Below are 23,783 nucleotides of genomic sequence, written 5' to 3'. Positions count from 1 at the left end.
TTCTGTTATCTCAGTATGTAATTTTACCGTTTGAAATTTGAAGGGATGCATGCTGCTACTTGTCACTGAAAATCGGCGCATGCCAATGTTAACGTTATAATTGTTTGTTTATCTTCCCAAAACGATGAACACAATATCGTGAAGACAGTGCTGTAAATAGCAGTCATGACTTGTCGCAAGAGAAATGCAGCTTTCGATCGATCCAAAAAGAAGTTGCCACGTCAAGCAACCGACGACCACCGTTTGCTTCGCCAATCCATATCGTTTACCGACTGTGAAACTTGCATGCTGAGGTTTATTTTAATATTACATGATACAACTTGACAGCTAATATATATAAATATGTCAATTAAGTTATTTATGGTTATACTTTGTACACGTTTAATAGGTGATGATGCGGCGACATAAAAACTAAAGTTTTTTTTTATTTATTTATAATTTTTACTATTTGAATTTTTTTACTTTTGTTTTAGTTTCTGCGTTCTATATCACTATATATTGGTATTTTTTTCTCACCCTACCCTTTTTTTTTTGTCTTTCCCACAGAGTTACAACATAAGTTGATTTGAAGTGGATTTACAAAAAATTATAAACTAGTAACTCAAATTTTATGGGTCAAAAAAACTTAAGAAAGGTATTAATTAGTATTTAAGGAGATCAGTTAAGAAAATAAAAGTATTTGTTATGTGTATCAAAATATAAAAGTTATTCAATGTTTACCTAAGTAACTTAAACATCTGATGTCATGTATTAATGTTTTATGGTAAGTGTGTTAGGGTATTTATTAGTCAGATTCATTAACCAAAATATTTCTTGAAGGTTGTGTTTGATAAGATTTATCTGTTACTCTAGGGATGAAAATTAATTGAACTTTGATAAATTAGTTATTTTAACAGTTTATTAATATAAAAAAAACCTATTTTCATGTAATCTAATAGTTTTTCCAATCAAAATTTATTTTTTAAGTATAGTTTTTTTTTTTAAATCTTTCTTACATTTTGTTTAAACATAAAACATTTTACAAAAAATAAATAACAGTAAATTATAACTATTATCAAAGCACTGGAGTACAAACAATTTTTTTTTATAAACTCATATTTTTTAAGAAAATATTATACTATTGTATAATATAAATTAAAATAAATAAATATTCTTGAAAATCACCATATTATTATTTAACAAGAGGCTGTGATAAAAGAATTGTTTTCTATATGTATTATTATATAAAAAAAATTATACACGTTCTTTTTAATTTTAGGGTTTAATTATTTTTATTAATTTTATACAACAATCTTTTTAATTATTTTATTAATTTTATTTTTTAAGTAATATTTTTAAGTATAATTTCTATTTTTTATTTAAATATTTTTTAAGATGTAAATTATTTATAATAATAATATTATTTTTATATCATAAAAATAATGAACGCAAATGTACACAATGAAAGTATTTCTACATGTAGGTGATAAAATGGGCCTACATAAAAGATTGTTGAAGTACTAAAATGTAGAAGCCCATTAATTTTTTTTGTCAATAAGTGGAGTAAAAAAAAGAATAAAAAACTGCTAAGAGAAAAAAAGAAGATTACGATGGAAGACCATATTATTATGATGGAAAACCACAATAATTACATATTTTATAAAAATAAAGAATAAATTAAAAGATGAATTAATTTTATAATATATTTTATGGTTGTATTTTTTTTCCTAAAAATATAATCTTACTGCATTATTAAGCTATGATATTTTTATTTACTTATGAGAGATATATTGACTATTTAATTATATCAAATCAAATACTTAAAATATATTATGTTTTTATTAATTGAACTATCTATTTTCATTATCTAATCATTTAAGAATGTAACAAGATCTTTGCTTTTTATGGAAATTATGATTTGATATTCCATTCACAGTTTCATTACTTTTAAATGACCTGTATCATGTTAATTAAAACTTTTATAGAAAATGTATTATAATATATAAGTTGAACATTTAGTGGTGCAAACAACTATGAATATGTATTTTTATTTAGGACAAAATACTTGTTATAAAGTCATTATTCTATTTAAACATATAGAAATAATAATTTAGAATATTTATTTGTGATATAGATTTTTCATGTATAAAAAAAATATTATCATTGTTATAAAAAAATAAGTTAATGCACTACGTTCATTTATATTCTATAAAAAATTATTTTTTATAACAATAAAAGGTCCTCAGTTTGCTTAATTATAATATATTAATTTGTTTCTGGAGTCAAAGATAATACAAATTTGAACAATTTTCTTATTCTACTATTAGTTAAATCTATTATCTTTTTTTTTTTCATAGACAAATCCATTTTAGATCATCATCAAAGAAGAGTATAATTTATCATTCCTTGCAATATGTTATTTTTGTGTCAAAATTAATTGTCTCTGCTATGAATAAATAGTTTTTCCTGTTAGGAAAGTTGGAGGTGATTCTTATTGGACAATAGATCTTCTTGCTAGGTGAGATGATCTTGGAAAACTTTATCCAATCTTATTCAAATTTCTAATTCTCTACAAAAGTAAACAGATAAAAAGGTAATTACATTTATCTTAAAAAATAAATATTTAAATTCTGAACATTTTCATGAAAATAATACATAATACATAATACCTAATAAAAAGACAACTAAAGAGTTCTAACAAACATGAAAAATAAATAAATATTATATTTATACATGTTTAAACGATAGTATGAAAAATATGATATACATCTTTATTCTTCTAAATATATTAATTACTACAAAAACTTTTACAATTATCTAATTTATCGAATAATTTTACTATTTCATGATAAAATTGAAATTTTCGCATATTTTAAACAATTTTACAAATTTCATTTCACTATTAAATTTCTTATTTGTATGATCTCATAAACATTATTGTCAAGATTATTTTCCAAAGAGTGAAATGAGGATATTTTTATATTTACGTCACGTCTAGCTAAAAACAAGTGGGTGAAGTAGTGAATAAATTTGAATAAAAATATGTAGTCAAAATAAATAAAACAATAAATTTTCTTTTTTACATGAGAAAAATAATAATTTTAATTTTAAAATAAAATAAAATTATAACAGTAAAATAAAAATTTCTCATCTTGTCTATAATATTAAAAAAAGTGAAAACATAATTTATATTACATAATAGTATTTTTTTTTGTAATGTATTCCATTTGTAGGTATCATCACAATATATTACCAATATTCATGAAAATTATGAATCATACTTTTATTCAATATTATATTGTTTTGAAACTAGTTAGTTTGATTTAGTTTCATGGTGAGAGGAGGTGTGTAATTAGGAAGTAAAACTATGTATCCTTTATTTTAGCATATTGTAAAACTTTTTTATCTTCTTTGCATAGTGGTATAAATAGGGGTGTTGCTCTCTGTACCACCGCAAATTTTTTCCTGCACCACCCCATTCTATAATTGTCTTTCAGTAAAAATTGAATTACCATGTTTAAAATGTTAAAAAAAAATAAACGAAAATAGAAAATCCAACATTCAATGAACATCAGTTAACGTATATCCATGTCCACTGAAGGCCGAACGGATTTCCACATCCGTTTCGGCTTTACCAGTACACACATTTACACATATATACATGGGAAAGTGTGGAGTACGCATGCAAGACGCTGAGGAAGGGGGAGGAGACGGTGCACCGCGAGGTGGAGATAATGCAGCACGTGTCGGGCACCCTGGGATTGTAACTCTGAAAGTGGTGTATGAGGATGCGGAGTGTTGGCACCTTGTGATGGAGTTGTGTTTCAGGAGAAGGTTGGTTGATAAGATGAGGGAGGGGCCGTGTTCGGTATTGTCATGATTATGGGCGTGATCCATAGAGATATTAAGCCTAAGAATGTTCTAATTATTGGAACTGAGAAGATAAAAGTGTAAGGGTGGGTGATGGAAATGAAAAAGAGAAAGAAAATAGGGGAAGGGGGAATGGGTGATGGAAATGAAAAAGAGAAAGAAAAGAAGGGAAGGGGGGATGGGTGATGGAAATGGAAAAGAGAAGGAGAAGAGGGGGCGGGGGAGGTAGTGGGTGACACAGAAGAGAGGGGGAGGATTGGTATGGGTGATGGAAAGGAAAGAGAAGGAAAATAGGAGGGAGGGGGGGGGGGTGTGGCTGGAATGAGATATTGAATTAGAGTATTTAATTAAAAATATAAAAAATTAATGATAAAAGTAAAAAAAAATTAACCTAATGATATTTTTGAAAAAAAAATAATTGGAAAGGTACCGTATGAAGAGTGTGGTGGTGGTGGAGGGAGCAACACCCTATAAATAGGAGGATTTAACATTTTGAAAATATTGAAATGTTTATGTCACTAGCATATTTTTTAATGAAATTATCATCTATTTTTATTGCCTTCATTTTTTTATATATAATGTATAAAACTTGGTCTTTGTGATTTATGTTGCATCCTTTAGTTATGTTACACTTATATTAAATAAGATTGTTTTTATTACATCCTATCAAATTTTTTCCACACTAGATTTTATTTTCCCAAATATACTAAGTCAATTCCAACAATATTTCTTTTGAAAAACACTCATCTACTTTTTCGAAAGAGACTCACTCAATCCTATTTTACATAAAAAAGAAATTGAAAAAATGCATGAAGAAAATTGATTAGATATAAGAAATAACATCTACTCAATAATTGCACAACCCTTGAACAATTTAGTGCGTTGTCAAAAGACAATACATTACTAGACAATAAATTACTCACTAATAATAGTGGTAAAATATGTCAACCTAACCCATTTTGGTCTGGTCTGTTCTTGACACGCCGAAATCAACTTGAATCGGGATGATCCGCTCGAAAAGGGCTAGCCGTTGTACCTATCAAGCAATTGGATAAACCATATTTTTCTTTTTTAATTTTAAAAATTGTTATATATACATAAAATAAATATTAAACATATTTAATTATATAAATATTTTCTAACATTTTAGTTGAATAATTAATATTTTTTATTCAATAAATAAAAATAATTATTTACATTTACTTGTTAAATTAATGTATTATAATTAAATTTAGAATTTAATTTGCAAGTTTTAATTATTTAAATTACAATATTATATTTACATAATTTTAAAAAAATTATAATATAAAACATATTTTTTTAAGATAATGTTTTATTTTTATTTTAAATTAAAAGAACAAGATGATAGATTGAGACAGACTAATTTACCTTTGATATGTTAATTTCACCAACTGGGTCAAAATAAATTTACATATTAATAATTTCAAACTTACTTTTTTATTGACGGACTGGTAGACCGACTCATTATCTATTTTGAATGTACATTATTGAAACAAAAATTTGATAAAAATTAATTGTCTATTTTAAAAGTATAGTGACATCATTGAAAACAAAATGATAAAAATTATTAAGCATGCTTGTAGGATTGTAAGTGTTTTTTTTTATCATAGAAATATGCATATTTTAACTTCCATTATATGCATATAATTTACAAATGAGTTAATATATTTCCTTCCGATTTTGATTACTAGACAAGTAACATGTAGTATGCTTTTAACTTATTCTCGCATAATGCATCTGTTCTTTCAAATAGATATAACGAAGAAACAAAAATGAGTAAGAAACGAAAATGGAGAAAGAGAGGAAGTGAAAGAGAAATGGGGAAAGAGAAATGTGTGGAGGTGTAGCTGCCCAGTAAAAATAAATGAGTAGAAATAAAATTTTTAAATTAATTAAAAAAATTTAAATGTAAAAGTAAAGTGGTTTTAACCTAGGATAAAATTGAAATTAAAACAATTTGGAGAAGGGGAGGAATTGTAGTGGTGGAGGCAGCAACACCCAACAATTTATGACTTTTTTTGTGACAGCATGGTCCAACCCATTTTCAGCAAGCCGGAAGTAGAATGGTTAAAAGGAGTTGGGTTGGCCCGTTTTCCCACCCTTAAAAAGGACAAAACATGACACCTCTAACATCTTCATCCTATCCTTCTAACTTTTTTTAAAAATTTATTTTTAACCTTAGTAAATACCTTTTTTACTTTCTCTCTTTCTATTTAAAGTAAGTGTGTTTTATCCTCACCTCAAACACTTCATCCTACACTTTCAACTTTTTCAAAAATTTATTTTTAATCTTAGTAAATACTTTTTTTACTTTTTCTCTTTCTATTTAAAGTGATCCTACACTTCTTTAACTCTGCATCTTTTTAACAAAATTTTAAAAATTTTATTTTCTATTTATAATTTAGTAACTATTTAATTTAATTTCAAAATTTAATATTATTAAATTCTTTTCATATTTTAATAATTATTAAAATATAATTTATATTATTATAATAATTATATTACAAAAATTAAAATTAAAATAATTAAAATAAAAGTAATAAAAATAAAAGTAATTATATAAAATATGATTTAATATATTTAATAATATATTAAATTATATTAAAATATTAAATTAATAAAAGAGGATATCAAAAATTTTAGATTTCTTAATTATTATTATTATTTTTTATTTCTTTAATATTACTATATAATAATATAAATTATATTTTAATAATTATTTAAATAAAAAATATATTAAATAATATTAAAATTATAAATTAAATTAAATAATTAATAAAATATAAATAAAAAATAAATTTTTGAAAAAAATTTCGTGTCGGAATTAATATCAGATGATTTTTTCTAAATTTTATTTTTTACTTAAAATTTAATAATATTTAATTAATTTTTCATATAATTGTTATATTATAAAAATTTAAATAAAAGCAATAAAGATAAAAATAATTACATGAAATCTGATTTAATATATAAATTTATATTAAATTATATTAAAATAATAAAATAGGGTTTCGAAATTTTTAAATTTCTTAATTAATATTATTTTTTTATTTTTAATATTACTACTATAATAATATAAATTATATTTTAATAGTTATTTCAATATAAAATATATTAAATAACATTATATATTTTTTAAATTATATTAAATAATTAGTAAAATATAAATTAAAAACAAATTTTTATAAACTTTCACGTAGGAATTGGAAATCCGATAACGTAGGATAGCAATATCGGATGACTTTTTTTTTTAATTTTATTTTTATTTTTATTTAAAATTTAATGATAATTTAATTTAAATATGAACAAAATTAAATTTTAATAATTATTAAAATATGAAAATTATTAAATAATATTAGTTTTTTAAATTGAATTAAATAGTTATTAAATTATAAATAAAAAATAAAGTTTTAAAAATTTTGTTAAAAAGGTGTAGAGTTAAAGAATCATAAGATTACTTTAAATAGAAAGAAAAAAAAATAAAAACAGTATTTATTATGTTAAAATAAATTTTTGAAAAAGTTGGAGATGCATGATGAAGTGTTGAAAGTGTACACATATGTTAGTTCAACCCGTTTTGGTCTAGTTCATTCTTAACATGTTAAGAATGAGTAGAATTGGGTCGGTTTTGTAACTTGTCTCGTCAGATGGATTGAAGGTTTGTAACTAATCCACTTTCTTCTTAATTATTTATCTTAATTTTTTATTTTTAAAAAATTTTAAATTATATTTTATTTTTTAATAAATACTTATAAATAGATGTTTAAAGCATACTTAATTATATTAATGTTTTAAAAGTTTTTAATTGATTAATTAATATTTTTAATTGGATGAATTAAAATAATTATTACAATTATTTATTATTTACTCTATTATAAATTGAAACTTATAGGTGTTAATGATTTAAACTATATAATAGTACTGCATATTTACATAAATATAACGTATAAAATTTAATTCTTTTATTTATTTTTATTTTAAATTTTAATTTTAAATAAGTAAAAAATAAAATTGGAAGTATGTTGAATTAGAAAAACATATACCGTGAACCACTACAATTTGAAGTCGTTCATTGTAATTAAATTTTCAAACTCATACTTAAAACTAATGGAAAATGCAAATTGTTTTTAATCAGGATTAGGAGTATAAACTTTAGACACAAGTAACACGTAACAGGTTTCAAGTTGTGACTTTTATATGTAAAAGATTATCAGACACTTAAACTAATAAAAGAGTTTTAAAATATATAAAAATAAAAGTTTTAAAATATATAAAAATAGAATAATAAGTATAAGAATGTAATTATACTATTTAAAGAAAAATACCACTTTAGGCCAACAATATTAACAATTAGTTGTTTCAATAAATATTTTGTAAATATTATTTAATTGTTTTAGACTAACAATATTAAATGAACTTTGTTGGATTGCATTGTTTAATATATTTGTTATCCATATTATTCGCATGTTTAAAAAATGTTTGAAAAAAAATAATTTCTACAGTAAGTGATAGTCTATTAAGTCATTTAGTAATTTTTTAGACAAGTTTTATGATTTTTTTATTTTATTAAAAATTTTACATAATTAACTTATTCTTTGATTTTTTTTCTTATTTATAATCACATCTACAAAGCTTACTTTCAATATGATTTTGCTACAATTTAAACTCCATGTCCAGACTATTTTTACTTATAAAATATTTTATTGCAACATCACTTAGATACTAGTATAACTTTTTAATGAAATTTAAACTCAACTTTACATACCTCTCATAAACATATTTTAAATGCACCGCTGAATGAATTAAAAGTTAAACATAGTTTAAAATTAATGAACACTTTTTCATTTTATTAAGACATAAAAACATTTCTTTACAAATAAATAGAAGAGATAGCCATTCTGCTGTACACTTTTTTTTTTCAGAATTTTACTTTGTTCTCCCGACATTTGGACAACTACTTCTTGATGAAGGTTATTCTATTGATTACTGTTTTTATTTTGGTAGATGTGAAGAAAATATAAATATAAATATAAATAAACAAAAATAATGTTTTCACTAAGAGGAATTAATAAAATATTTTTGCTTTGTAGTATATATAATTTTTTAATTTTAATATTTAAATAATTGTTTCATTACTATTTTTAAGTGATTTTTTATTTAAACTTAACTGGTTTTAAACTAAACTAATTATTATATTTTTTAAATGACGATTTATTTAAGTTAATTATATTATTGTTATAAAAAAGGGTGACGTCGAATTATAAATCTAAAAAGTTTTGTAAAATAAATAATTTATTCAAATTAAAAATATGAAATAATAAGTAAAGAACGGATCCCTAAATAAATGTATTCCATCACATCCTTCAAACTGTTCGACTTTTTCTGGAAACATTTTTTCTTCCCTGGACTGTCTGTGCAACAATGGAGTTTTGGGGTGAGACCGTTTCTTTTCAGTTCGCTCTTCGTTTGGCTACCCTAGCCATTTATCTTCTATTTCGTGAATTTCTATTCTGAATTTTTCTTTCAATTTTCTACTGTATAAATTTATTAATCTAGAACAGTACTCATCGTGCTTTTGCTGTTTATTAGACAATCCAATATCTTCATGCATAGATTTTATTTTTAATTCCTGTATTTCATTATGTATGGTAATTATCCTTAGGTTTTGTAAAGTTTGGTTTTTGTTTAATATTGGTACAAATGCGATCAGAGTTTTTCTATAGTTTAGTCACTTCATATAGGTCATTTGTCGAGTAGTCGAGTTTGTGAAAAACTTCATCGTTCTACCAAATTTTGGAGTGTGTCATTGAAGTATTTGACCCGAGAGTTCATATTATGGAGAAAATTGTCTGTGATATTTTATATTAAAGTTTAATGCTGAGGTTTTAAAGGTGGGTCCTTGGCAGGGTCAAACTATTTGCAACGGCAAAAGTAATTAAATTTGTTTCCCTATTTGGGTTTATTCACCCTGTTGAAAGAGATCTTAGGCTGAGGTGCAGAAAGGAGTTAAATAACACTTTTGTGATTCAATCCCATCGTATTATACCAAGCTTGCAGAAAAAAAAAAATTGCATTTGATGTTGTATTCATGGGTACAAAAGTATTATTAAATTAAAACCATATTTCTATTTTCTATCCTTTTTAGGTGTTGAGGTGAAAAGTGGAGAATCTCTCAAGGTTGATCCAGGAGACGACAAGATTATCCACCTTTCAAATGTATAGCTTTATTTGTTAACAAATGAACGTTGAGTCATCGACCTTACTTGGAATTAATAATCATTTGCTTAAATGGTTAAATCATCATTTGACAGGCATGCCTGGGGGATGTGACTAAGGCTAAAGGAGAATCGGTGGCCCTGTATGTGAAGTTTGGTAACCAGAAGCTTGTGCTTGGAACGCTTTCTTCTGATAAATTTCCTCAAATATCTTATGATTTGATATTTGAGAAGGAATTTGAGCTATCCCATAGCTGGAAAAATGGGAGTATCTTCTTTACCGGATTTAAAGCTCAATCTCAGTCGGAGTCATATCCTTTTAATACTATTTACTATTTTAACGTGAAAACATACTTTCTCTTGATAGTCTCTAATACATTCTGTAATCTTCTTACTAATATTGTGTCCTTAACTTCATTCTTCTTTTATCATTACGGATAATGATGAAGATTCTGAAGGTGAGATACTTAGCTAGAATATGATTAGCATGGTTGTTATTATTATTATTAACTGAACTTATTCTATTATATTTCTTTCAGATTTTGATGAAGATATTCCAGTTAGTGCTGCCAATGGTAAATATGTCCATCCACTGTAGCTAGAATGTCACAAAGCAATTTATCTAGTGTATATTGTGAACCATATATGTAGGGAAACCTGACTTTGAGATTAAGCATGGTGTCAAACCTGATGAAGCTAAACAGAAAAAGACAGCAGATCCAAAGAAAAATGAGAAGGCTAAGGAAAAGGATGCAGATGGTGAAGATGAAGATTCATCCGAATCTGATTCTGACGATGATTCAAGTGAAGATAAGGTATTTGTAACAAAAATGCATGACATTGACTTTACTAAGTATTAGAGAAATTTGATTGTTTGGGAGTAAAAACATTCCTTTGTATTCTCATGTATGTCTACTCTTCTAATTTGGTTTTCTTTTTGTTGGATGTGAATATCTTTTGTCATCACATATCAGTTTGGGAATACAAAATTTGTTGATGATGATTATAGTTCAATTCTGTTATTTGTTGTCCAATCTGTCCTTATTATTCAGCCAACCCGTCATGATAAGAATTGTCAACTGTTTGGTCGAAGTAAGATTTTGATATATGTTTTCTGTTTTACATGTTTGTGAGTTGGGTAATCATTATTTACATGTTTCTTCTCTATATTGTTTAATCTGGTATTGACTTGCTATTCTGATTAGTAGACTGTGGATTGAAGGACAATTTTAATGATTGATTTTTAAGTTTAATTTATTATTATTTTGCTGTGATGATATATTGTTTAGCCCACAACAAATGGTGACAGAGAAAGTAGTGAAGGTGATGAGGATAGCGATGAAGAGGATGAGGATGATGACGAGGATGAGGATGATGATGATGATGAATCGGATGAGGAGACACCCAAGAAGGTAAGGAGGGACTATGGGGTGTTTCATTTTTGTTGTTGGTTTTGAATTTAACTTGCATTTTTTTCTCATTTAGATTGAAGCAGGCAAGAAGCGGAATATTGACTCTGCCAAGAAAACAACTATCCCTGTGAAGAAGGCAAAATTTGTTACTCCTCAGAAGACTGGTTAGTTGGCCTAGGTTCCCTCTCCCCCCTCCAAACTCTGTTTGTTGTGTGAGATTTGTTTTTATAAATAATCTTTATGTTTTTCACCCCAAGCCGTATTTTGTTTTGTACTTGTTTGGGTTTGCTAAATTGGATAAATTAAGTTGTGAATAATATATTTTAGATATGAGGTTTTAGGGTAGTTACTAGCTGTATGCCATGACCTGCTGCTTGGTCTCCCCATGCTAAATTGGATATTTTAAGTTGTGAATAATTTAATTTAGATGTGAGGATTTAGGGCAGTTAATAAAAGTATTGTGTGGTATTATAAAGTCGGCATGGTCATTGATTGGTCTCCCATGACGCTTTTAGCTCATCACATGAAAGCCCCTCACTTTACCCATTTTTTTATGTTGCATCCCATTTATTTAAGCGATTTTTCTGATATCATTTGGCTTATGGTCAAACTTATAGGGTTGGAAACTTTCTGATAGGTAAAAGGAAGGTTTTCAGCAGAAGAAAAACTGTATGATTTAGTTTATTAGGAGATATAAAAGGGATAATGAGTTATAACTGTCTGTGGGTAGGTTTTGTTGTCTCAGACTTTTATAAAGTCTATGTAAACAGTTGTTTTTAGCCGTTTTTTAAGAAGTTTTGTAAAGGAAAGGCTAGGGAGAGTTTGGTCCTCTCGAAAGACCAAGGCTAGTGTAACAATTTAGATTATTGTGCTTGTTTCATTGTTAATAAAGTTGTCTAGTTTCTCTGGGTGAACATCCAAGAACCTGTCTTGGAAATCTTTACAGTTTTAAACAAATCTGGGTGCCTATCACTTTCTCCTAAAATCAGTTGCCTCCCTGTCAGTTTCAAACTTTGGATATTGGTTAATCACACCCTTTTCACCAAAATCATTCACCTCTTCCTTGGTTTTAAACTTTAGCTTTTGTCACCAAGCCAAACCCCTCCAGCCTGCATATTTTCTGGTCAAGCATTGCCTTTTTCTAGTAGTCGTAGTGTTTTGGCTGTTATCCTGCCCATTTATTCTATTCGTAGTGACTCCCTCTACAAGAGAATTACTGTTAACTACAATTGTAATTAGTTTTACAGCTAATCACATATAATACAAGCTTGAGAATGAATATTGCTCCGAGCTTGGAAGGAAGCTTTGAAAACTCAAAAGGTTCCAATTGTTTGGTAAAATGTCAGCCAATTGATTAGAGGAAGAGATTGGCAGCAAGTGAGACAGTCCAACTTGCAACTTTTCGTGTACAATGTGGCAACCAATTGTCTATATGTTTGGTGCATTTATGGAAACTTGGATTTGAAACTGTTAGATATATTATCTTTATCTTTTATCTTTATTTATTAGTTTGTTATTATTTCTTATTTGTATTTTGAACTTAGCCCATATTTGTTCTATTATAAATAGATGACCCTATGTGTATATTGTACACAAGGGAGTTTTCACTATATTCAACTTGGTATCAGAGCGGGATCGGTCGATCCCGCTCTGGTTTCTGCCTCGCATCTGTCCGGTGTTGTTGTCTGTCACCGCCCGTTGTCGCCCGCCTTCGGCCGTCCACTGTTGTTCGCCATCAGTTGGTTGTTCACCGTCGCCAATCGTCTACCACCGGCCGTCGTCCAAGTTTTGTCCGTCTAAACCCTTGGGGTTTTCTTGTTCCTCGGTGTGATTCATCTTCTTCAAAGATGGCGTCTAACAATACTCTTTCTTTCTCTGGAAGTCCATCCATTATTTTCGAAAAGCTAAATGGAAAAAAATTATCTATCATGGTATGCTACCATTGAAATGTGGTTCCTTGACCACCTTGAGCGAGATGGAAGCCATGTGCCTACTGAAAAAGTTGATTAGTGGAAACAAGCAAATTTCTAGTTGTGTGCCCTATTATGGCAATCAGTGGAAACAAGCAAATTTCTAGTTGTGTGCCCTATTATGGCAATCAGTGGAACCCAAACTTCTTATATTTTTTAGGGCTTTCAAAACTTGTCACTCCTTTTGAAAGAAAACTCAAAGCATCTATGCCAACGATATTCAATGTCTCTATGACATTGCAAACAAGCTTGCATCTCTTAAAATGGCAAACCATGATATGGTGTCCTTCATGGCTGAAACCCAATCTGCTGTCGAAGAACTCAGGATATTTTTGGAAGCGAATCCATTAGAGGATATCAAGAAGAAACTAGACAAATTTTACATGGTGTTGATGCTCCGTGCCCTACATCCCAATTTTGATCATCTTAGAGATAAACTTCTAACCAGTCATGAGGTCCCCCCATGGAAACATTGACCACTCGCCTTCTACTTGTCCCGACACCTCAAACTCAGGAAGCGCATGAGCTAGTGGAGCCATTTGTCATGGTTGCCACACGAGGAAGAGGAGGATGAGGAGGTCGGGGACGTCCTCAATGCACATACTGCTGTTAGGATATTTACCCTATTTATCATCATTATATTGTGTCTAGGGTTACCCTATTTATCATTATTATATTATGTCTAGGGTTACCCTATTTATCATTATTATATTGTGTCTAGGGTTACCCTATTTATCATGATTATATTGTGTCTATGGTTACCCTAATAATTATCATGTACTCTTGTATAAATTTATTTTTATAAATAAAATATTATGAGAGAGATCAATCAAACCCTCTAAAATTATTTTATAGTTTAATTCTCAAGTTGGTATCAGCGCAAGTTGTCTGAGTCTCTTCCTACTCTTTGTTGCCGCCAGTGGCCAGCGCCGCCACCGGTGGCCTTAAAGTTTTCATCTTTTCTGAAATACCTCAATGAGAAGTTCTAATCTGATTTCTGTTTAGTCTCCAAACCTTAGTTGTTGTCCACAATTCTCTGGCACTGTTTGCTGCTGTCCAGCGTCGTTTGCAGCTGTTTGGCGTCGTTTGCAGCTGTTCGGCGCCGTGTGTCATTGTCTGGTGCCATTTGTCGTTCTTCATCTAACACTATTTTGCCACCATAGAAGTTGTCCATAGAAGTTTGTCACTATCAACCTATGTTCCTGACGCCATTTGCCACTGGCTGCTGCTGTCCGTTGTTTCCCACCGTCCGTTGTTGTCCGCTGCTGCCCACCGTTTGTCGTTGTCTAGTGCCATTTGTCGTTCTCCATCTAACATTGTTTTGCCATCGTGACGAGCTGTCCACATAAGTTTGTCACCATCAACTTTTGTTCCTGTCGCTGTTTGCCACTGTCCGCCATTGTCCGTTGCCGCCCACCGTCCACTGCTATCCGTTGTCATCCACCGTCCACCGTTGTTCGCTGCCAACCACCGTCTACTGTCATCCGTTTCCATTAGCTGCCACAGTTTAGTTCGACGACTAGTGGATCTGGATCACTTCCTTGAGCTAGAGGGCTAGTTCTCTGGCGACGTCACGCGCGCCGCATTTGTCCGACGTTCGCCTCTGCCGTCATCACATTTTCTCTGGCGAAGTTAGGGGTTTTTTGCGCCTCGAGGAGCGGACCCATCCCTAGTCGTTGCCTCATTCTCATCCACATGCGTCGTCACGCACGACTTTTCTTCGATAAGCTTCCGACGCGTGTTTGTCACATGCCACCTTCCCGTTGTCGGAATCACACCATGCCACTGTCATTCGTCTTGCTTGACCAAATAAAAAAAAACTTTTTGTTTCAACATTTTACCTCGATTTCAGCATTGTTCCTTAGCCTCCTTTCATAATATTTGTTTAGCTTTGCATATTGTAGCAGTTGTGATGTTCTTGATGACTTGTGACATTTATTTGCAAGTCTCGTTATCAACTGATTAACACCAAGGAATTTCAACACTAAAGTCATGGGTTGAAGGTTGCTCATTACATGAGGGGGAGTTTATTTTTGGCAAGATTAAGAATCTTAGTCAAACAATTTCACCAGCCCCTTGTCAAATTTGTTTTTGGATGCTTTGATGAATTATGGAGACCATTATGATCTTCCACCTTCACGAGTTGTCATCGGCGTGCCATCATTTTCGTCGTTCACCGTGAGGGGAGTATATTTCAGCCACTACATGCCCCATCAATCAATGATGGCAATTTAGTTCCTGTAGTTTGTCGCTTTCAACCACTGCAGGCCCCATCAGTCAATGATGACAATTTAGTCCCTGCATATGTTTCAGCCACTGCAGACCCCATCAATTAGTGATGGAAGTTCAGTCCGTGCAGTTTGTTTCCGCCACTACAGGCCCATCAGTCAGTGATGGCAATTTAGTCCTAGTAGTTTGTCACTTTTAGCTACTGCAAGCCCCATCCATATTAATGGAATCCAATCTCTATAGTTTGTCTCTTTTAGCCATGCAGGCCCATCCTTATTTGATGGAAATCTAGTCTGCAGTTTGTCGCTGTCTACCACTCGTCATCCACTTTTGATGGAAATCAACTTTATCAAAGTCATCCTACTCGAAGGTTCATGGTGCTAGTTGAAGTTTCGTGGTTGTACAATATTATTCTCCATAAGCTTCTGAGGAATCTCTTTGGGTACGTTCAATTTGGTTTAGAGACATTCTTTCTCGATGTTCTGAAGCATGTGTGCATGTTGTTCTAAGCTGAAGTTCCCAAGTTTCTAAAGAGATCTCAAATTGAGTTTATTTATTCTAAGCTTGGTACATACAATTTGTATGCTCCAGCTTGAGGGGGAGTGTTAGGATATTTATCCTACTTATCATCATTATATTGTGTCAAGGGTTATCTCCTATTTATCATGATTATATTGTGTTTAGGGTTACCCTATTTATCATGATTATATTGTGTCTAGGGTTACTCTAATTATCATGATTATAGTGTCTAGGGTTACCCTAATTATCATGTACCCTTGTATCAATTTATTTTTATAAATAAAAGATTATGAGAGGGATCAATCAAGCCCTCTAAAATTATTTTACAGTTTAATTCTCAAGTACTGCAAAAGGATGGGTCACACTCTAGAGTTGTTACTCTCCCTTCCAAAACCGCCAATGTTTCAAAGACTGAAACTTACACTTCGAAGACTGAAACTTCCACTTCTAAGTTCACCGAGGATGAATATCAAGAATATCTAAGGTTAAGTCTAATAGAAATTGATTGTCATTTTGTTCGTGAAAAATTGTTGAATAAAGAAATATGTACTGAGTTTGTTGGGTCAAATGATCAACTCGCAGATGTGTTGACCAAGTCATTAAGGGGTCTTCAGATTGAGTTTATTTGTTCCAAGCTTGGTACATACAATTTGTATGCTACAGCTTGAAGGGGAGTGTTATATATATTATCTTTATCTTTTATCTTTATTAGTTAGCTTGTTATTATTTCGTATTTGTATTTTGGGGTCTATATTTGTTCTATTATAAATAGATGAGTCCTATGTGTATATTGTACACAAGGGAGTTTTCACTATATTAATATGACAGCTGACTGGATGTACTATAAAACAATGGTAGATGGATAAAAGGAACATTGAGATACTAGAGAAGACATGTTAACCATGTAGTTTACAAGTAGTACGGGTTAAAGCTCTATACTTGACTTCACACTATAACGAAGAAACTATATTACATTAATCCCAAAAAAATCATTTTAATTAAGTCAAATAAATAACTATATTGTATTTTATTCTAAGAAAACATGACAGGATGGGACTCACGACTTTTCGTGGGCTGTTTAAAATTGGGTTTGGCCCATTAGGGTGGGAGGCGAACTGTCACCAGGATGATTATAAACAAAAGTGTTAGATGTCCAAAATTTTCCACCAAGTTTCTCAGTTGTTTTGAGGTTGTAATTGTGTGAGAGAAAAGTGCAAATTCGCAGAAGTCAAGTGCTCGTAAAGTTTATAGGTATGTGTTAGGTTCCTGGGATTGGAACCTAACAAGAACACAATCAAAAGATGGAGACAGAAAGAAAGAATGGGTTTTCTGTATTATTCACGGTAAAAGAAACCTTTTTACAAGAATGAGTTGGGAGCATAACCTCCCTGGTTGAGGGCATAACCCCTCTCTACAAGCTAAAACGCCTGAATTTACACAAAGTATATTCGATCCCCTTTACAGAGTTGTAGAGAAGAGGGAGGATCCTCCTGAGGAGCATGCAGATCCCTTGGTTAAGACCTAGTTTTCAGAGTTTAGATGGTCTAGGATTTTGAACTCATGGTTGAAGAGCGTATATGTTTTGATAGGGGGTGTTGGAGGATATTGTATCCTAAGAAGAGTAACCACCATTGACAATGTTTGTCATAGCCGGGAGAGTTATGATGAAGATTTTTCCTATGCATATATTGTCTTTTTTGTACAGTTACACATCTGAATGAAGATTTTTTCCATGTATATATTGTCTTTTTTGTACAGTTACACATCTGAATACCGTTTGATGAGTTTACCATGGGTGTGCTTAGGCTTTTGAATGTAGCGCCTACACAACTACGTTCGAATAGTTGGGGCTGTCTGCAAGCCTTTAAGTTAATTTGTAAGGCGTTATACTTGTCTCTCTCTCCAGGGTGTTTTTTATACTTTTACCACACATGGTCGAGGGATTTGACTACTTGGTTGTCTTTGATTAGGAGGCCAAAGGCTGCACTCCTGAGTCCATAGTCAAATTCGTTCAAAAACTTTAAGTTTGGATTTTCCAAAGTGGTGGTCGGCACTCTTCTTCGATGAATACAGTGGCAAAAAAATTCTCCTTTTATTGAACCGACAACCTTGTGAAATATCAGGAATGGCAGAAGGACGTCTTGTCGGAGGAAGATAGGAGAATTGTGGGAGTTCTGGAACAATTGCCGAATAAGTTGCTGGCTAGAAAATGACCTAAAACATTTAGATAAATGTGAATTAAAAAGCAATAATCTTGCAACATTTGATGTATGCCCATGCTTTCTTTCTACTACAAAATTTGATGCGGAATCTTAGTGCAGACATTTTTATGCTAGCCCCAGATTTCATAAAAATCAGGGCATTGAAACTCTAAGCCATTATCTGATATTAGAATCTTGACTCATGCTTGAAATTCAAACGTTAAACAGTTTTGATTTGAACAATGTTAACAGAAGGTGTACTAGAATAGAAAAATGTGACTTAAAAGGCCCTTTTGGTTCTCTAAGAAAATAGAGTTCTTTGTGTTTGTCAAAAAGACTAACATCTTCAATGTATACCATAAACAAAATTAAGCGTTATTTACTATTGAAAGTGAAAATAATTGTTAGATCGATATGATATTAAATGTAAACTCTACTATGTAGAAGATATTAAAGAGTTGAAAATGACTAGAAAAGCAAATTGTTTAAATATTACGTAGAAGTTATGGATCTATTTGGCAGAAGTACATTGATTGGTTTGATACCATGGAAGCTAACAAAATAGGATTTATTGTTTGGCATGATCTTTGACTCCTATAACAAGGATCCATGATTCATTTTTGACTAGGAATTAACTGACTAGCTTGTTGCATGTCGATGTTGAGTATGTGACCACCCAACAAATGAAGTAGGTTTGACTTGGTTAACACAATTAAAACTGTGACCAAGTGATCTGAGACGTTGTAGTGAGCCAAGTAGTTGCCCCACTTGTTTTGGACTGAGTTGGTCCCTTTTAGCTTCATGCTTGATATTATTCTGCATTGTTGAAGACATGTTCCCCTGAGATTGTTGTGAGATTGATTCTTTGTTAGCCGTGAAGTTGTTAAAATGTGATTGCTGGAACTATATCCAGGAGAAAACCTAAACAATGTGTACCATTTTTTGCAATATGTGCATTGTTTGGTAAGTTCACAACCTTGGATCTTCCTTTTCCTCTTTCATTATTTTGAAATTTCTGATTGTCTACAGAATTAAAAATGACCTTTGGGTTATATAAATTTTTAATGTGCCTTCAGCCAATAGTGTAAGCTTATAGAATAGTTACTTAGTGGTGTAGTATAAGAGTCTCTTTTAAGAAGTGATATGGAATTTGAACCTTATTGCCTCTGTTCTCCATATAAAAGTTGGATCTTAGCATTAGGTAGGTTAGCTTGTGAGTTTACAAAAATGAAACTTCTAGTTTAACCATGTTTGAATCCTTTACTTATCACCACAGTAAAACTAAAATCATATTGATGAGAATTTATCTGTTCAGATAGCAAGAATGTTGTCCATGTCGCAACGCCTCACCCTTCTAAGCAGGCTGGAAAAGCAATTGCAGATAACAAGCGGCAGACTCCGAAGTCAGGGGGAGATTACAGCTGCAAGCCTTGCAGCAGGTGATTGGGGATTTTTTTTCATACTGATTTGTCTCCTTTTTCAAGTAATTAGGAATATCAATTCATTCATAATTTTTAAATTGGTTTGCAGGTCATTTAAGACAGAAGATGCCTTAAACTCTCATAATAGGGCGAAGCACAGTGCTAAGTAAAACTTTTCTTTTTGTCAGAACCATGAGTATGTTGATTTTTATGGCTTTGGATGATAATGAAAAACAATTTAGTTGATGTAGAAGAGCTGGTTAAGTTATGTTCGTTTCCAACTTGGACTAATCAACCCGAGACTGGATCTCCAGTTTTATATTGTGGGTTTGTGGTTGTTGGCCTTTTGACCTTGATCCTATGTGGGGTTCCTTTCCACTTCCTTTATTGTCTTTGTGATGAAATGTGGAAATACTCTCTACAACTCGTGAAATAACATTGCTAACGAAGAAAATTGCAAGTTAAATGTTGCTAAAGAATTACCAATGTTTTAAGGGTCCTCCACCACCACACCTTTCTCCCTCCACCTCTTATTTACTATTTTGTCCCTAAGTAAAATTTTATTTTTATTTTTAGGGTTATTATATTTTAATTTTACTCATTCACAACCTATTCCACTAATAACCTATTCTAGTCCTCCGTTCATGAGTAAAATACTTTTATTTTATTTTAACATTATATTTCTTCCTCTTTTTCTTTCTGTCGCTGTGAGATGCTACAAGTTGCAAAAGTTGGTGATGGTGGAAAGAATTATCAAGCAGTCTCCCTTTCGTGGTGCGGTGTCGCTCTCGTGGTACAGTGCGTGTGTTGCTTCCTCCGAGTGCGTATTCGAATAAACCTTTAAATAAAACCCTAAAATAAAAAACGTAACCTTTAAACGGAGGTGACATCCTTCAACGGATGTCAACATCCGTTTAAAAAAAAACTAGGATTTGTTTTATTAGTTTATTCTTTATTTTGGAAATATTTTAATAATTTAATTTAAATGTTTTGATTTATTATTTTTATATATTAATGTATTTTAATAATGTAAGGAAAATGACGAAGAAAGAAACGGAGGAGGAGAAATGAAACGGAGGAGAAGTGAAACGGAAAAGACAAATGGAGTTGCAGAGTAAAACGGAAGACAAATTGTTAAACGGAATGAGAGATGAAAAGATTGGGTGCAGGGAGTAAAGTAGGAGAACTAGGTTTAAAATAAATTAAAATAGTAAAAATAAAAAATTTTAATCTAAGGATATAATTGGAATTAAAAACAATTGGGGAGGTGAAAGAAGAAAGGTGTGGTGGTGAAGGGAGCAAGACCCATGTTTTAATTATTAATTTAATTATGCCGTTTTTATCACTTTTATTAGCATATGGCCAATCTTAAACTAGTTTTAGGGTGTTACTCCCTCCACCACCACAACTTGCTTCCTCCACCACCCCATTCCCCTTTTATCCTTTTCTTTATTTTTTAATTCCTATTTTACCTTTATTAAAATTTTAGGATTAATATTATTTAAAATCTCACGTACATTCATTCTCTTTATCATTCTTCCTTCTTTCTCTTTATTATTTTTCCCAGGTTGTCTCTTATGTTCCACTATCTTTGGGTTGTCTCTCATGTTCCACTTCTTCTCTTTTATAGAATTGTAACGTGAGAGTGTGGTGGACTTTGTGTTTAGTAAGATTGAAAGTGGGGAAAGCAATTAATCTTCAGCCGTGACTGTGGTGGTGCTTCAAGGTGCTGGTTCAAAGGCGTGAGAGGGCGTGAAGGTGCGTAATAAAGCCCTAAAATATAAACCGTATAATCTTTAAACGAATGTGAGCCTCCGCCAACGGATGTCAACATCCGTGGATGTCGACATCCGTTTAAAGATTACGGTTTTTATTTTACAGTTTTTTTCTATTAATTTTGAAGATATTTAAATAATATAATTTATATTTTTTAATATATTATTTTTGAATATATTTTGATGTATTTTAATAATGTATTTTTGAAGATCTTTATTTTTATTAGTATATATTTAGATTTTTTTTTATTTTGCACGTTATATATAGTTAGGGTTTTTGTATAATATATATTTTTATATATGACTTTTTGTATTCTTTAATAATTTTATAATTATATAAAAAGTTATTTATTAGTTTAATTATAAAAGTAAATAATTAGGATTAAAAAGGAAAAAGATTATTTTTGTAATTATATAAGGTTAATTTTGTAATTCAAAAAATATGTAATAGAATTGGGGAGGTGGAGGGAGAAAATGTAGTGGTGGAGGGAGTAACACCCCTAGTTTTAAAATGCTTGTTTTGTAATTATTGAGATATATCGGTGTCTTAAATAGTGTCACGGTATGTTTAATGGAACACTTGAATGTTTTCACTCGCTTTGAGCTAAGGTTTACTTCCATAACCTTTTTCCTTGCATGATGTATAAAAAAAATCCTTAATATTTGATACGTCAGATACTGAGCCTGCCAGAGATTGCATACAAGATTTTCTTTATATGTGAATTTATTTGTACGTCATATCAACAATTTATCCTGGTATAAAAAAGAAATGCCCAATTATATGGAACTACAAATTGAAATAAAATGAGATGTTCAAAATGATAATTTCAAAATTTTGAAGGATGATTTCATATTTTATTTTGATAAATGAGATACTAGTAATATGTGAAATTTTCGTGAAAAACCATTTGTAAAATGGAATAGCAGCATATAAAATGAAACCAAAAGTACTTCGCAAATACTCAATAATTTTATTGAAACCAAAAATAGCTTTTTGAAGTAATTTAGCATGCACACCTTTCTTTTTTATGCTTCTGAAAATAATGGTCCGAGAAAATAAAAGAGAAGAAAATGGATCCATCTGTGTTAAACTAAACTTGGGTAGGGGTTATCTCCAATGAACCACCCAGGAGGCTTGTGTAGAATATCAACAACCGAGTTATGGTGATCCCGAATCTCATTTAAACCCAAATGGCCTCAGCATTTCGAGATTTTCATTATAAGAAAAATGATATTTTGACAGAAAACTTTTAGTGCTATCTCTTCTTCTTTTTTATTCATTCTCTTTTTTCTTATTCTTTTATAATCATTCTATTATGTGTCAATGAATGTAAAAAAAAAAATGTGTCACCATGTCGTTACCTTTTCATTATACAATCCATTCTCCAATTTAGCAAACGAAATAACAAATTAACAAGCGTTTTCTGTTGAGTTCCACCAAGTAGGAGGATCAGACTAAAAATGAGCTGCACTCGAAAATGGTTAGTAGGCAAGCTCTCATGGTCAAAAGAACCAAACAATATTTTAGTATTCGGTGATATCAAAGTATTTTCAAAAATAAAATAAAAAAATGTTCAAAATCTAGGAACATTAGTTATAGCAGAAAAAAAATGCACCGTGAAATTTCTTTTACTCGTGGTTCAATCATAAAGTGTTATATTTAATAAATTTTATTATAAGTGACCATGTAACTTTACTCTACATGACTATTATAATTATATATATACATGTGTATATCAAATAGAGAAAAACAAAGTTTGTTTTGATACCCATTTTTTAATGACAACAGTAATCTTTTCTATTATAATCAACGCTCAAAAATTGAGATAACGTGCCACGGATATGTATATATACAAACTCACCCAACACGCTCATGGTTTCGAATTTTTAGATTGATATGTTTGAATTCTTTCATCGAAATTACAGATAAAAAGTTCGCTCTCAAATTCCAAAACTTACGCTTGAACAAGTGAATTATATAATATTTTTTAAAAATAAATTTTAAAAAATAGAAGAAAAATTGCCTAGTATAGTTATCTTAATATTTCTCCAAAGTAATGGCAACTGAACTGCTACTAGATTATGAGCATCAGGTATTAATATATCTATCATCAGCTGCTTAGTTTTATATGAATCCGGGCAGGTTGTAAGCAAAGCCATTTGCTAGAGAC

The 23,783-nt window shown here is 30.5% G+C and overlaps 1 protein-coding gene across 1 annotated transcript; it reads left to right on the top strand.

Moving 5' to 3' along the window:
• The first annotated feature begins 9,190 nt into the window (after positions 1 to 9,190).
• On the top strand, positions 9,191 to 20,224 carry LOC124837264 (histone deacetylase HDT1-like). The gene is made up of 10 exons (XM_047312582.2): positions 9,191 to 9,304; positions 10,016 to 10,086; positions 10,182 to 10,396; positions 10,521 to 10,543; positions 10,625 to 10,660; positions 10,737 to 10,900; positions 11,375 to 11,497; positions 11,571 to 11,661; positions 19,732 to 19,855; positions 19,947 to 20,224. Exons 1-10 carry the CDS (start codon positions 9,292 to 9,294, stop codon positions 20,005 to 20,007), a joined length of 921 nt encoding a protein of 306 aa, XP_047168538.1. The 5' UTR covers positions 9,191 to 9,291; the 3' UTR covers positions 20,008 to 20,224.
• Positions 20,225 to 23,783: the final 3,559 nt, after the last annotated feature.

The sequence above is a fragment of the Vigna umbellata genome, chromosome 5, assembly GCF_029865625.1.
Source record: "Vigna umbellata cultivar VRB3 chromosome 5, Vumbellata_1.0, whole genome shotgun sequence".
Lineage (NCBI taxonomy): Eukaryota > Viridiplantae > Streptophyta > Magnoliopsida > Fabales > Fabaceae > Vigna > Vigna umbellata.
The sequence above is the reverse complement of the archived record's forward strand: the minus strand, read 5'-3'. Positions and strand labels throughout refer to the sequence as shown.

Bases quoted from the DNA above. Each gene is read 5' to 3' on its own strand.
- LOC124837264 (XM_047312582.2), top strand. The intron at 10,397-10,520 runs ATATCCTTTTAA...TTTTATCATTAC, and splicing joins GCTCAATCTCAGTCGGAGTC to GGATAATGATGAAGATTCTG. The intron at 11,498-11,570 runs GTAAGGAGGGAC...TTTCTCATTTAG, and splicing joins ATGAGGAGACACCCAAGAAG to ATTGAAGCAGGCAAGAAGCG.